Source organism: Arachis stenosperma, chromosome 4, assembly GCF_014773155.1.
Source record: "Arachis stenosperma cultivar V10309 chromosome 4, arast.V10309.gnm1.PFL2, whole genome shotgun sequence".
NCBI classification, from domain to species: Eukaryota; Viridiplantae; Streptophyta; class Magnoliopsida; order Fabales; family Fabaceae; genus Arachis; species Arachis stenosperma.
In genome coordinates, this window is record NC_080380.1 from 132665739 (window position 1) to 132680760 (window position 15022).

Sequence of the window (15022 nt, forward strand, 5' to 3'; positions counted from 1 at the left end):
TTTTTATTTTTTTCTATTTTTTTAACATATCATAAAGTTACCTATTTCAAAAATTTAAATTAATAGGTAAAAACATAATAATTATATATTTAATACTCTTGTATAACTATAGTTATCCAATATAAAATAATAACCTACCATAACAAGGGAGAGTTAAATACTTGAATGTAATGTAGATTTAGGTTTAATTTGATAAAATTTTTACTTTAAAAGTAATTTATGAAAGTTAGTTTTTAAAAGTTAGTTTTTTAAAAATGTAACATTTATGTTTGGTAAATTAAATTAAAAATAACTTTTAATAAACACTAGCAACAACAACTACGTTTGGTAAAATAACTTTTAAATTTTAAAAATACTATAAAAGACATAAATTTAAAAGCTAAATTTAAAAATTACTTAATATATGAAGTTATATTAGACTTTTAAAATTTGAAAAGCGCAAGCCCACTTTAAAAAGCTCCACCTTAATTGTTTTCAAAAGTACTGCGATCTTTTAAAAGTGTAAGCACAGATGCATGATCTTTTTTATTTACCCAAACACAAAATGAGGAACTTCTGCTTTTAAAAAACACAAACACCTCTTTAAAAAATTTTACCAAACCAAACTTGAATTTAAATAAATTAAGTGCCTAAAAAAATTAAACAAAGTTTAGCTTATTAATAAAATTAATTACAAGTGGGCAAACACATCATATGAAATTTCTGGTAATAATAAAATAAAAGGTTAAAGAATCAGGAAAATAAAGCCTTTATTAAACTCTAAGCATAAAACTACTGTTAGTACTGCTGAGTACCTAAACATATTTTTAAGTTGCTGACTGAATTAACCTATTTGAATGCCAGTATTATTATTGATCTCTATAGGAATACTGATAACATATCTGATATGAGATTACTCGTGCATAAAACAAGATAATAGGGCTTCCTCTTGTTTATACATTTGCATAGGCCATATTGATGATGGATGGAAGGTTAATTTTTTTTTATCTCAACTAGACCTATGTAGTCCAATGAATAATTCAGTCTCCACATCTGAACTTGGACTACTACTTTCTGGGTAGGGTTGTTCATTTTCTTTTTGATCCTTTAGAATTGCCTGTGGTGCTTGGATGCCATACTGCACATGCATATCAATTTTAGATAGAAAAAGTTCAATTTTTCTTGGAATATTAAAACTTATACACAATAGAAGTTATAAATTCAATTATAATTATTTTTTTCATTTTACTAATTTTTTAATTTAAAATAAAATTCTATAGCAAATATATGCAAAATAAACAATGACTTGATATAGAAGTAACTATAGGTAATTTTACCTGTTCTGAAAGCTTGATATTTTCAGCAATTAGAGCTTTTTCCTGAGTTATGTAAGACAAACATACGCAATCCAATAAAGATCCGGCTAATATCCATAAAGATTAAAAAGGGACAAAGAAAACTGTGACAAAATTCAAATATTTTCTTTTGTATATCTAAGTTTAGAAATCATAACTAAAACCTTTTAGCATTTTTTGTTCTAACATATATCATGTACTCATAATAATGGGTAGAAGTAAATACCAAATACAATCTTAACGAATAAAATAATTCTTATTACACACTATACAATTATGTGAACTTGATGAATAAATGGACTTTGTTTTGAGATTAAGTGATATTAAATAATTATTTTTTTCATACCTATATTATACCTAAGTTAAATTTTCAAAAATTTTGTATGTAACAACTATAATGGAAGACAATGTAATTTTTTAAAATAATTATAAAAAATAAAATAAAATTAAAGAAAGGAATGAGAATAAAGTAAACCATCTTTGATGATAAAATACATGTATACCATTTTAATTTGGGTCTTAAGTCTCTTGAACAAAAGTATGTGAAATTTGGAAAATAGAAATTAAGTGCTACCAATTTCGTTTGGAAGTTCAGTTTATTATCACATTAATGTATTACAAAATCCGACTATATATGAATGGATTTAAGTTCAATAACCTAGCAAATACATATAAATTTATTACCTTTTCCTTTAGTTGCTCAATTTGTTCCTTGTAAACCTGAGTCTGAAAAATTTTGAAAAATTTTGGTTAGTATTTGAGTTATCTAAAAAGGACTTTCAATTTCTAATGCAAAAGTCTTATGTATAGATAGATGAACCAATCAGTATTATCATGTAATACAAATAATGTTATTTATCTACATTACAATATCTAATTGGATATATCAAGGTAACAAGAATTTTAAGCTAACTGTATATAGAAATTAAATTAAATTAAAATACTTAATCATCAATAATATTTTTTATGTATTTTGAGCACCTTTCTAGCTCTAACACTGGTTACACTCTTTTCCAATTGTTGTTCTATTTGTTGTAACTCTTCTAAGGTACATGATCCCAAACCTTCTCCCACCAATTTTCTGAAAGAAAAAGAAAAATATAAAAACATCGTATTCTTTAGCTATGATGAATATAAATTAGCATGAAATGCAAAGGTCCAAAGTTAAAAGATTGAATAGAGATAATTTAAGATCTTAAACCGTTTTGAAGCTTCAAGAATCTCAATCTTCTTCATCAAACTTGCCGTTTCTTGCTTCAAATGCTGTTGTACACACATAAAGTAAACAGTAATTCCATTTAATAATATGGAACTCAATTAACCAATTATCACTAATATTTATATCATGAGATAGTTAGTTATTCATTATAATTATAAACAGAAACAAAAAATATCATCCATAGACTATGTGACACTAATTAATTTCCATACATTATAAATAAAGATGATTTTTTTGGAGAATAGTCTGTGATAGAATGAGATGAAATAATAATATAAAAGATTAGATTAATAATATGAATTAATAAACACAACTTAATTATAGATTAAATAATTTCTAAGAAGATTTAATAAGTATTTATCTCTACTAAGTAAAATATTGATTACAAGGTAAGACATATAATTAGTAGAGTAATAAATAATGTGTATTTAAGTAAATATCTATAGCATTGTATTTATTATCAAATTGTATATTATTTACGACTGTCTCACTATGGTAAGTGCTCAACTACTCATATTTGCAGCTAGTTTGTAGTTCTGATTTCTGTCTCAAAAATATATTATCAACAATTTAAGGTTGTTTACCTGTATTAAGAAATAAAATAAAGATAAAAATAAGATAAATACAAATTATACAAACCAAAAATTTTTTTGATAATTAATGAAAAAGAAAAGGTAAATACAAAATTAGGGTTCTACATATAACCGTGATTTATATAATAGGATGCAAGGAAATAATGAAGAGTACTTTTGACCAGTATCATAATTGTCTTCCTTATTTAATTAATAAAAAAAATAATTGTCTTCCCTGTATAATAATAATAATAATAATAATAATAATAATAATAATAAACCTGCGTATTTTGTTCATCTGATCTAGGTGTTGTTTGAGCATTCCGTGTATGTCTGCGATAGCGTTCAATTGTCTCTTGCATGCTGTATTGTTAAACAATAACAACTAAATAAACAATCATAAAGAAAGATATTTGGAAGTATTACTTTCAAAAAGTACTCAATGTTATTCTAGAGATTAACTCTGTTTAAATGCACAAATGATAAGATTTTCAAAAAGTACTCAATGTTACTCTAGAGATTAACTCCGTTTAAATGCACAAATGATAAGATTTTCAAAAAGTACTCAATGTTACTCTAGAGATTAGCTCCGTTTAAATGCATAAATGATAAGATTAACAGATCCACCGATAAGATTGTAGGAAGCTATTATTATTAATCTATTGTTTAAAATCTTTTTGTATTTTTTCCAATATAATATAATTACTCTTATACTGATGAGTATAATTTTTCCAGTCTCTTTAATATTCTATTCAGCCTTAAAAGATAGCTTACATACCCTTGCTTCTAAGATGAGACTAAAGCAATTGTATATATACAAATGAGGTTGAATCATATCTATTTTGTCACTGTATTTTTCTTTTGAATATTATTTATTTATTTATTTATTTATTTATATAAGGTTTACTATATGACATTTCTTATTTTTCAACAAAAACCAATTCGCTTCTAATAATTTTAGTTTCGTTTTCTCTTAATCATGTTAGAAAGGTGAGATTTTATTAACTAAATTCTTTCGACTAAACTATTATTTTTATTCACATAAGTTTAAAATCCTGATAAATATATTTATAAATGAGCAAAATTAGTTTTATATTTATGAAAATGAGTAAATTACTATTTATATTTATGAATTTTTAAAATATTGATAAATTTATCCATGAATAAAATTAACGTTTATGTAAATTTGTCATATAGAGTCTATTTTCTGTGAATATAAAACTAATTTCATTCATTTATGGTTAGATACATCAGTATTTTAACTTTCATAGAAGAAATAATAGTTTATTCTTCTTTCTTTGTTTACCATGCTTCCTTGTATGTAAAAGAGTCGGATTGTGACTGCATGAGTTTTATGATCTCAACTACTAAACACATTTAAGTGTAAAATTTGCAAGAATCGACATCTACGGATGCATGACTCAAAATCTCAAATAACAAACCCAAGATACTTGTCAAAGTATTTCACTTCTTGAATAACATAATTTAAGTTAACTACCAAGTTCTTGTCACTTGAGTAAACTTATTTGATTCCATATGAACTAATTAACTAAGTTTGAACAAAAGTTGTGAATCATTTACTCTATATTCTAGAATTAAACTCAAGCCTAATTGTCACCAAATCTGCATAGCAATGTAGACATAATAAACTTTTTATTTATATCAACAAAAAAATCTCATTTTCTTAATAGTAATAATCATAATAATAAAAACATATCTCCTAAAAGTAATGTGTATATATATTGCAAAATTTGAAAACGTTTATTAATCTCTGATACATGACAAAATTTTGAAGAAAGTTTTATCATTATATCACTTCTCTCAAACATTTAGCTGATAGAAAAAGGATAATATGAATAGTTATATCTTTAAGAAATGAAAAAAATAATATAAGACAAATAAAAAAAGAAAAAGAAAGCCTATGCAAAAATAAGCAAATCTTAAAAAGGCTTTTATTAGAGATATATAACCATTCGCGTTGTCTTGTCAGCTTAAGCTTTCGAGAGAAATGATATCATGTAATGGTATTAGAATTTTATGTTAAAAAATCCAAAGTTTGATCATCTTTGGTAAATTTTAAAAGAAAAAAAAAGCAAAGAAAAATAAAAAAATTTATGTAGAATTCAAGTAAATTCAAAAAAAAGTTCTTATTTAAAAAAGTATAGAGATATAAACATTTATATTATTTTCTTCTATTAACTGACTTTTGAAAGAAGTGATTTAATAGTAACACTCAACAATAAGCACATATATTTGATTCATAAAAGGTAGCAAACTTTAAGGAAAAAAAAACAAGTCATGGTCTTCACTGTATACATCGTACTTTACCATTTTTTTTCCTCCAAATACTGTCATATGCATCAATTCTAGAGAACATAACCTTTAATCTGTACCAACTTGATCCACAACATTTCTCAAAAAAGAAAGGAATAAAAAGAAAGCACATGCATCTCTAGACAGATAAGGTTTTCAAATTATGTTCTTGGTTATATTAATCACACCCATGTACTGATTGGAAAATTTTTTAATGTAAGGACATCCATTATATATGATACAAAAGTACTAATAATAGTATTAATAATAATAAATATTAATTGCATTGTACTAACATCTTGGGACAAGGTTTATGTGCATCTTAGTTGTATTGAAAACCGTGGCACATCACTGAAAAATTGCACACTATTTCATGGAACATCACAAGCTCCCTACAGAAAGAACATGATATCCATATTTTTAATTTTCTTTTGGCAAATTGTATCACTTGAACAAGTTTACTCACTTTGTTTAGACATAAATAGAATCTTGTACATATTTCTTGAACCGAGAAATAATAATATATTTATTGGTCAAAACATATGGTAGGTAGGAACAAGGCATTTTGATAACAAGAAAATGCCTCATTTAATAGATATTTAAGCACAAAAATAAAATAAAATAAAATAAAAACTCTTTTCTTATATATATGCACTTTAAACTCATTACTCAATGAAGCGCGTTAGGATCAGCAAGTTTTGTGATTTGTAGTCATCATTAGTATTTTTAATGGTGTAAAATTTTATTTAATGGTGTGAGAATATTTACTTTTCTTTTGGTGATTAAGTGCTGGCCAAAATTTTAATAAAAGTACTGACTCCCTAAATTTTCTCTTAATTACTACTATAACATAAACATAATAACCTTTGATAATAAGATAACTAGTACATTCAAAATAAATACACAAAAAATAAATCATCCAATTAAGAATCTTTAATTTCCTGTTTTAAATATGTCTAATATGTTTGTGATGAGATGTTTATTATTATTAATAATAATAATTTAGAAATAACATGGTTATTAATTATGTCATGGATGGGTTTATGATATATTGTGTCTCTCTCATGAACTATAGATGTCAGTATGATTAGTACATATGATATGATATGATACAACAACATTGACCAATACCTCATTGCTTTCTCTTAGCTTTGCCATTTACTTATGGAAACAAGTACAATTCCTTTCAGAGAATTTTTCCCCTTTTCTAATGTTAGGTAGAGAAAGTAGGGGTATTATACTGTTATGTTTATGGTTTGGTTATTAGTACAACACAAATTATTAATTAATTACTTAGCTTATTACACACCCTCTTAATAAAGAGTTTAATAACTTAGGTTATTATTATATTGTCTATACTCTATATTATGATTTAAAGAGCTGCCACTAAAATCTAAAAAGAAAGTATAAGTAACAAACTTTAGTTAGTCAAATTTTAGGGTTTAGATTTATAATTTAGAATTTAAGATTAAAATTTAAAATAATTTTTAAAAAATTAGATGATGCTAACTGAAAAACATTGATTTTCTAACATTACTCAAATCTAAAACACTCACTTTACAGGCACTTGCATAGTTAACCAATAAAATGCAACAGTTCATAATAAATTTTAAACAAAATGACACTACTCAAATCCAAATTAAAAGCCAAGGACATATATATGCATGTGCCTAATAAATATGACATATAATCATGTACAGAATTTAAGTAATTTTCCTTATTTCACAGTGACATAGTCATTTCATTTCATTACTGCACATGTTCTCAAACATAATGTAACACTAGTCAACAATCATTCAAAGGTTTCCTTGAGTCAATTGTTAAACTGATAATAGAACCATAAATGTAAACAAACAGTAGAGCAATTTTCAATCTAAATTCAACAACTCCGCTGTTGTAGCCTCCAAAAATAATGAAAGAAAAAGCAAAACATCAAATAGAACTCGTAACTTGTTCAATACTTCAATATGCGTAGTACTATTGATAGGATAACATATACACTATTCTTTGTCTACTCATTTAAAATTTTACACCTTACTAACTAAGATAGAATGTATATAAGTACAACCTACACTTAGTGAAAAGATATATGTCAATTTCTATATATATAATTATATATTGAACATGTTATACATAGTGATGAAAACCTACTATATACACAACACACAACAAGCACATATACTTAATTACATAAATATATACATACTATGAAGAAGAGTAACATATGCAACAACAAAACACACATACAAAATGAAATAAAATTAAGGCAAGAATAAGTATATACCTGGAGCTAGAAAATTCATAAAGCTTGCCTCTTGGAGAGAAGATGATGAGAGCAACTTCAGCATCACAAAGAACAGAAAGCTCAAAGGCTTTCTTAAGCAGACCGTTACGCCTCTTTGAGAATGTTACTTGCCTGCTTGTTGCGTTCTCTATGCGCCTCATCTGAGTCTTTCCTCTTACCATCTTCCTTCTTCTTATCACTTCAATTCAATTCAATCCTTCTCTCAGTATATTTCAATACAAAAATATTATTTGTACCCAAAATCAACCACAAGTATATTTATATATAAATATATGTATTGGTTTTGCATTTTAAGTTTTTAACATATATTTTATTCTAGTGATTAATTTTGGTAACTGATTTTAGTGTGTATCAAATATAATTGATTTTAATAATATATAAAATTCACAAATGCTAATTAAGTTCTGTTGAATTAGAACATGCATCATCAGAGAAAGAGTAGTAGGAGTTAATTACTCACCAAGTAGAAAATAGAAATCAGCCCTCTTTTTTTCTTTCGCAGCAAATATTAAAACTTGAAACTTGTAAAGTAAAGTAGCTTGAAGAAGATCTAAAGCCTGTTTCACATGAAAAATTATCACTAACAGATTCATTAAAATCAATATAATCACTCAACAGTTTTATCAAGGGTATATATTACTATCATTAACTAACAGCCAAAAAAAAAAACAAAATGTTAGAAATGAAAGAATATCTAAACTCTAAAGAAGAAGAAGAAGAAAAGAAAATTATTTAAAAATAAAAAATAAAAACTTGAAAGAGTTCAGACCTCAGATATGTAGATTTGTACGGAGAGGAACACAATTCTTAGCACAGTAGTAAAAATCGTGTTCCACAAAGAAGGATCTAAACACCAAGAAACACAAACACCCAAAAGATAAGTATTTTTTTTTCTTTTTTCTTTTTCTTCCCTTTCTTATCCTAATGAAAGGTTGATTCTTACCAGCTAGAAAAAACAACCTCAGGAAATAATCCAAGAAGCAGAGTAGTAGCTCAAATAAGCCAAGAAGTGATGAAGTTTTTTTTTTCTTTTTTTCTTCTGTGTTTGTGTAAAAGAAAAGGGGAGGGTGGGAGTGATATTTTGTTACACCAAATTGGCAAAATCCCAGAAATCCTTTTGACCACTACTAATGAAGATAAAAAGAATAAAGCCTTGTTATGATGAAAAAAAAGAGATTGGAGAATAAATAAAAGAAAGGAAAAAAGAGAAGAAAGGGAAGCACCCAAAAGAGAGCAACAAAAACTGAAGAGAGAAGAGAGAGAGAGTATGTAGGGAGAGAGGGACCAAAGTTTCCTTATTGATCCAACTGTTCCCATGTAAGGTTCCAACAGCCCCACCATTTTAAGAAACAAATGATTTTCTTTTGGGATAATAGAGAAATTGAAACCTCATCTTTTTCTTGTTTTGGTAAAAACCAAGTCTATTGCTTACCCGAATAAAGAAATCTTTCTTTGTTAAATTGGGTATATATACAATGTATTGAATTCAATGAATGAGAAATATGTAGAAAATATTATTTTAAATTACAGATAAAACAAAATGATACTAGTAAAATCATCATTTTCACAAAAGTATTTCATCTTTTATCTTTTAGAGGATTTTATTTTTCTTTGTGACAATTAATCTTCTAAAGAAATATAGTGTGCTAATTTATATTTTATTATTAGTTTGAAGAAAATTTTGATTATATATTTTATTTTTTATTATAATAATAAGTATATAATGCATATTAAAATTATATTATTAAAAAAATTAGTCACAATTGAATTTAAGATTAAAAAGTGTTACAAAATCACTCCTCTTAAAAATTTAAATCGATAGAAAGATGTAATATAAATAATTATATTTTTAATATTTTTTCAAATAATTTTTTTTGAAATTGTTTATTTTTTGTATAATATTTTTATTTGTCTTATGTTATTTTTTTATTTTAAAATTTTAAAGATTGAACTCTAAATTTTTAAATATAAAATTTTGAAATTATATTATAAAATTATTTATTTAAAATTTAAATTAATAAAAAATAATATAAATAATTATATATATCTCTAGTAATTTTTTTTAAATATTAACTATAAATTATAAAGTTGACAAAATGAATATATGTACACACTCAAGTCTCAAATTAGACATAACAAAGATATCTCTTTTATTTATTTAGGCTAATTTTTTTTATATTGGTTAAATATATGTGTAATACATTGTTATTAGAAGATTAGGTGTTTTTTTTATATGGTGTTTTATTCAAATTGGACGGTCCGATTTATTCAAAGAAAGAAATAAACTACAAATCGAAAGGTTCGATTTGTTTGAAAAAAACTACAAATCGCAAGGTCTGTTTTGTATTTTGTATTTTTTTATTTTTTAAAATAAAAATCAGACAGTCCGATTTTAATATTAAAATTTTTTTATTTTTGAAATAACAAATCGGACCGTTTGATTTGTGACCGTTTGAAAAAAAAATAAAAGAAATAGAAAGCACCAATTTATAATTCCCATGATAAAATTAAACACTTCTCTTCTCACATCATTGAAAAATACACTCTTCTCTTTTCCACACGAAAAAGAAAAAGTGATTTATTTATCTAGCCTTTGAAAAGACTGGTGTGGAAAAAATGAATGGACACAGAAACTTGAATAAAATATTATTATTATTATTATTATATGACATTATATGCATACGATTATCGTGGACACTACTTTAGGAAAAGAAAGAAAATTGAATTGAAAGCATTGGATGAGAGAGAAAGTGGGATTGCAGTTGAAGTGTGGGACAGAGCAACTTAAGTTAAAAATTGAGGGAATAGTACAATGTTAGAAACACATCAACCTCGTCCGTACAATCACGTACCTCACTAGCCAATAAGAACTCGAAAACGCAGCTACATGTCATAATAACCTTTTATATTTCAAAAAATTTTGTATAAATTCTTTTTTCAATGGTGCCCTACTCCTCTCCTTGTTATTATTATTAATTATCACTATTGAGTATTGAGTATTAATTATAGTTATTGCTTATTATTTATAAGCTTACCTATAAAAGTGTACTTGTTGATTCCTAAATGGCTAAAAATATGAAAACATCTTAACCATCGAAAATGGAAACAAGAGAATACGACACTATCTGGTTGAAATTTGAAAATATAAATGAGTCATTAGAATTTATTATTATTTAATTATTAATTTAATTTTTTAATTTAATTTTTTTAATTTAATATTTTTAGTTTAATAATTTAATTATATATTTTATTTTATATTTTTAAATATTAATGTTAATAATTAACTAATAATAAAAAATAATAAATTTTAATAATTTTTAATATTTTTCATTTAAAAATGTCCAAGTATTGCTGTGATAACTAATAACAACATTCTTTCGGTTAAGTACATCTACTTCGGTTGTTAATAAATATCGATTTTCTTAAGAAAACAATAAAATTCAATGAATAATCGATTAACAAAAATTTTTACATGTTTAAAAGTTTAAAAATTATACATTCGAAATTTGAGTTAGCTCCTAATTTTATAATTCTTCTAGAATTATCAAATAATAACAACAAGAAAAACATCTAATCAAACAGAAAATTAAACATCTAGTAAATCCAGGTCAGATGTACGCAAGCGCGTCTCTTTTTCAATTTTAATGAAATTATTTTACATAATAAATTTTTAGATCATAAAAATTTTGATATACTATATTATGTAATCACTTTTCAAAAAAAATTATATAAAAAAAATATATAAATAGTTATATTTCTAACCATAAATAAATATGAAATTTTGAAAGATTGATTATTTTGTCATTTTTTAATTTTTTAGTATTTTTTTTATTTGCAATTTTAGTAATTTAATCAAATAAAAATAATGATTACAAAATACTTTTTATGTCTAAAAATAAACTTTTAACCCCACATTTCTTTAGTTAAAACAGATTTGTCAGCATGTGCTTCAAGTTCTCATTAATTATATATATTTCTTGTTTATTATGTATGTATTTTCAATTTTTCGTACTCACAACACTATAGTAGTATTGTCGTTTGTGTTTTACTAGAGCAACCTTCAACCACAATAATAATGCTGACCTATAATAAATGTATTTTATTGTCGTATGCTCAATTCAATCTTATATATGTTGTGATAAAAGTGGATGACCATGGATAATCACGCAAGGCTTAGGTGGATTTTATTCTCAAGACTAAATGAATTCATTTACAAGACAAATGGAAATAAATGAAAGTTGAAAGTGGTATCATTCTTCATGTATAAATAGCAAGTATCCTCGTATGCTTTTACATACACAGTAATAAAAAAAGCTAATATATTCCCTCTCTCTCTTTCTTAGCATTTAGTTTCTTTTCTCTTTCTACACACAACCAAATAATAAGAGATCGATTCTCTTTTATGTTGCAATCAAATACCCTTCTCTTTATATTACTATTACAATTCTTTCTCTTCTTTTATTTTATAAGTATTTTAAATTCTATTTTCTATTACTCTTTACATATAATATTAATAGCAATATTAACCATCTATATTATATTGAGATAATATCAAATGCAAATCTCTCTCTCTTTATTTTTAATACTTTTCCTTATCTTTGTATATATATACACAATACAACATATAATATTATTATATATATATAATAATTATTGAGCTAATTATATTAATAATAGAGTCTTCTATTTATACATCTTTATTTTATATATCTTTTATTTATTTCACAACACGTTATCAGCACGAGACTCTGATCAAATCTTTAGGAAGACTCAGGTAATATTTTCATTATGTCGAAACTCTCTCATCTTGAATTCAATGCTCTTGATATATCTGGAAACAATTATTTATCATGGATACTAGATGCTGAAATCCATCTTGATTCAATGGATCTTGGAGATACCATTAAGGCTGAAAATAATGCATCCCAGAAGGATAAAGCCAAAGCCATGATTTTTCTTCGTCGTCATCTTGACGAGGGATTGAAAAATGAATATCTCACATTAAAAGATCCTGCAGATCTTTGGAAAGACCTTGAAGAAAGGTACAATCATCAGAAAACGGTGATACTTCCTCAAGCCCGGTATGAATGGACGCATTTGCGTTTACAAGATTTTAAATCTATAAATGAATATAATTCTGCAATGTTTCGAATCACCTCACGAATGAAATTGTGTGGGGAAAAAATAACTGATCATGATATGTTGGAGAAAACTTTCTCAACCTTCCATGCCTCGAATGTGCTCCTGCAGCAGCAGTATCGAGAAAAAGGGTTTAAAAAATATTCTGAGTTAATTTCTTGCCTTCTTGTTGCTGAACGCAACAATGAGTTGTTATTGAAAAATCATGAGGCGCCGCCCCATTTCCTGAAGTAAATGCGGCAAATCATTACCCCAGAAGAGGTAAATGGCAAGCTTTTAATAACAAGAAAAATTATGGAAGGAAAAAGAATTATGTTCAAAAGAGAGGATCTCACCAGAAGTGGGATAAAGAAAAGAATATCGGGCAGAATAAATCAACAGAGGAGAAGTGTTTCCGTTGTGGTGGAAAGGGCCATTGGTCTCGTACCTGTCGTACCCCAAGGCACCTAATCGATCTTTATCAGGCATCTTTGAAAAAGAACGACAAAGGAAAGGAAACAAATTTTGTTTCAAATGATGCTGAGAACTCCACCACTCATTATGATGTATCTGATTTCTTTGAGGACCCTGAAGGAAATATTGGTCATTTGATCAATGATGGAATAGTTTAATATGTGGGATTGTGAAGTATATATGTAAATAAATAATGTAAAGAACTTATTGTTAAGTTTTATTTTCTATGTATTTAAGTTTCAAATGTGATGTACATAAATAATGAAATATTAATATGAATTTTGAAATTATTAAATGTGTCAAATTTTAAAATAAAATTTTAGTATATGACATTATTTTATGGACAGTGTTTCTTAGAAAAATAATTCTGATCAAGTACTCAATTTAACTGTGCATACTACTCATTTTATTATTATTTGTTTTTGAAGAGAATGGCAAGGATATGTAATGAAGATGTATGCCTTGCGGATAGTGCAAGTTCGCACACTATTCTCAAAAGTGATATATATTTTACCCATCTTGTGCCAAAAGAGGAATATGTTAATACTATTATTGGCTCAGGCAATGTGATAGAAGGCTCCGGAAGAGCTGTAATTTTGTTTCCTGGAGGAACAAAATTTATAATAAATAATGCACTATTATCTACCAAGTCTCTGAGGAACTTGTTAAGTTTCAAAGATATTCGCCGAAATGGATATCATGTTGAGACGATGAATGAGGGAAATCATGAGTATTTATGTATCACAACTCATGATTCAAATAAGAAAGTTATATTAGAAAAATTACCCTCACTTTCATCTGGGCTGTATTATACCAAGATTAGTGCAATTGAATCACATGCCACTGTAAACCAGAAGTTTACTAGCCCAAATGAATTCATAACTTGGCACGACCGTTTGGGTCATCTGGGAACAACCATGATGAGAAGAATTATTGAAAACTCTCATGGACATTCACTAAAGAACCAGAAGATTCTTAAAACTAGTGAATTTTGTTGTGCTGCATGTTCTCAGGGAAAGTTAATTTTAAGGCCATCACCAGTAAAGATTGGATTTGAGTCTCCTGAATTCCTAGAAAGGATTCAAGGTGATATATGTGGACCTATTCATCCACCATGTGGATCTTTTAGATATTTTATGGTCCTAATAGACGCATCTTCGAGATGGTCACATGTGTGCTTATTATCTTCTCGCAACCTGGCGTTTGCGAGATTATTGGCTCAAATTATTCGATTAAAAGCACAATTTCCAGAAAATCCAATTAAAGCAATTCGTCTTGATAATGCTGGTGAATTTACTTCCCAAGCTTTTGATGCTTATTGTATGGCTAATGGAATAAGTGTTGAACATCCAGTAGCTTATGTTCACACACAAAATGGGTTAGCAGAATCACTTATTAAGCGCCTCCAATTAATTGCTAGACCCTTGCTTATGAGAACAAATCTCCCAACCTCGGTTTGGGGGCATGCTATTTTACATGCCGCAGCACTTATTCGTTTGAGGCCAACGAGTTATCATCAATTCTCTCCTATGCAATTAGCTTTTGGCCAGCAGCCAAATGTTTCCCATTTAAGAATATTTGGGTGTGCAATATATGTTCCCATTGCACCACCTAATCGCACCAAAATGGGACCCCAAAGAAAATTGGGGATATATGTTGGATATGATTCTCCCTCTATAGTGAGGTA

General features: G+C 26.6%; 1 protein-coding gene across 2 annotated transcripts; it reads right to left on the reverse strand.

Annotated features, from left to right (window-relative positions):
• Positions 1-730: 730 nt before the first annotated feature.
• On the reverse strand, positions 731-9064 carry LOC130976921 (MADS-box protein SOC1-like). 2 transcript variants are annotated; one of them, XM_057901873.1, is made up of 9 exons: positions 8687-9064; positions 8204-8300; positions 7723-7921; positions 3407-3488; positions 2536-2597; positions 2316-2415; positions 2019-2060; positions 1317-1358; positions 731-1117 (listed from the first exon to the last, which is right to left on the reverse strand). In XM_057901873.1, the coding sequence occupies exons 3-9, from the start codon at positions 7902-7904 to the stop codon at positions 989-991; spliced, it is 639 nt and encodes a 212-aa protein (XP_057757856.1). In that variant the 5' UTR covers positions 7905-7921; positions 8204-8300; positions 8687-9064; the 3' UTR covers positions 731-988. The 2 variants fall into 2 exon arrangements, with proteins under 2 accessions (XP_057757856.1, XP_057757857.1); XM_057901874.1 differs by having other exon boundaries at positions 8513-9064.
• Positions 9065-15022: the final 5958 nt, after the last annotated feature.

Bases quoted from the DNA above. Each gene is read 5' to 3' on its own strand.
- LOC130976921 (XM_057901873.1), bottom strand. From the start codon at position 7,904: ATGGTAAGAGGAAAGACTCAGATGAGGCGCATAGAGAACGCAACAAGC. The intron at 3,489-7,722 runs GTATATACTTAT...TTAACAATACAG, and splicing joins TATGAATTTTCTAGCTCCAG to CATGCAAGAGACAATTGAAC. The intron at 2,598-3,406 runs GTTTATTATTAT...TGTGTACAACAG, and splicing joins CAGATGAACAAAATACGCAG to CATTTGAAGCAAGAAACGGC.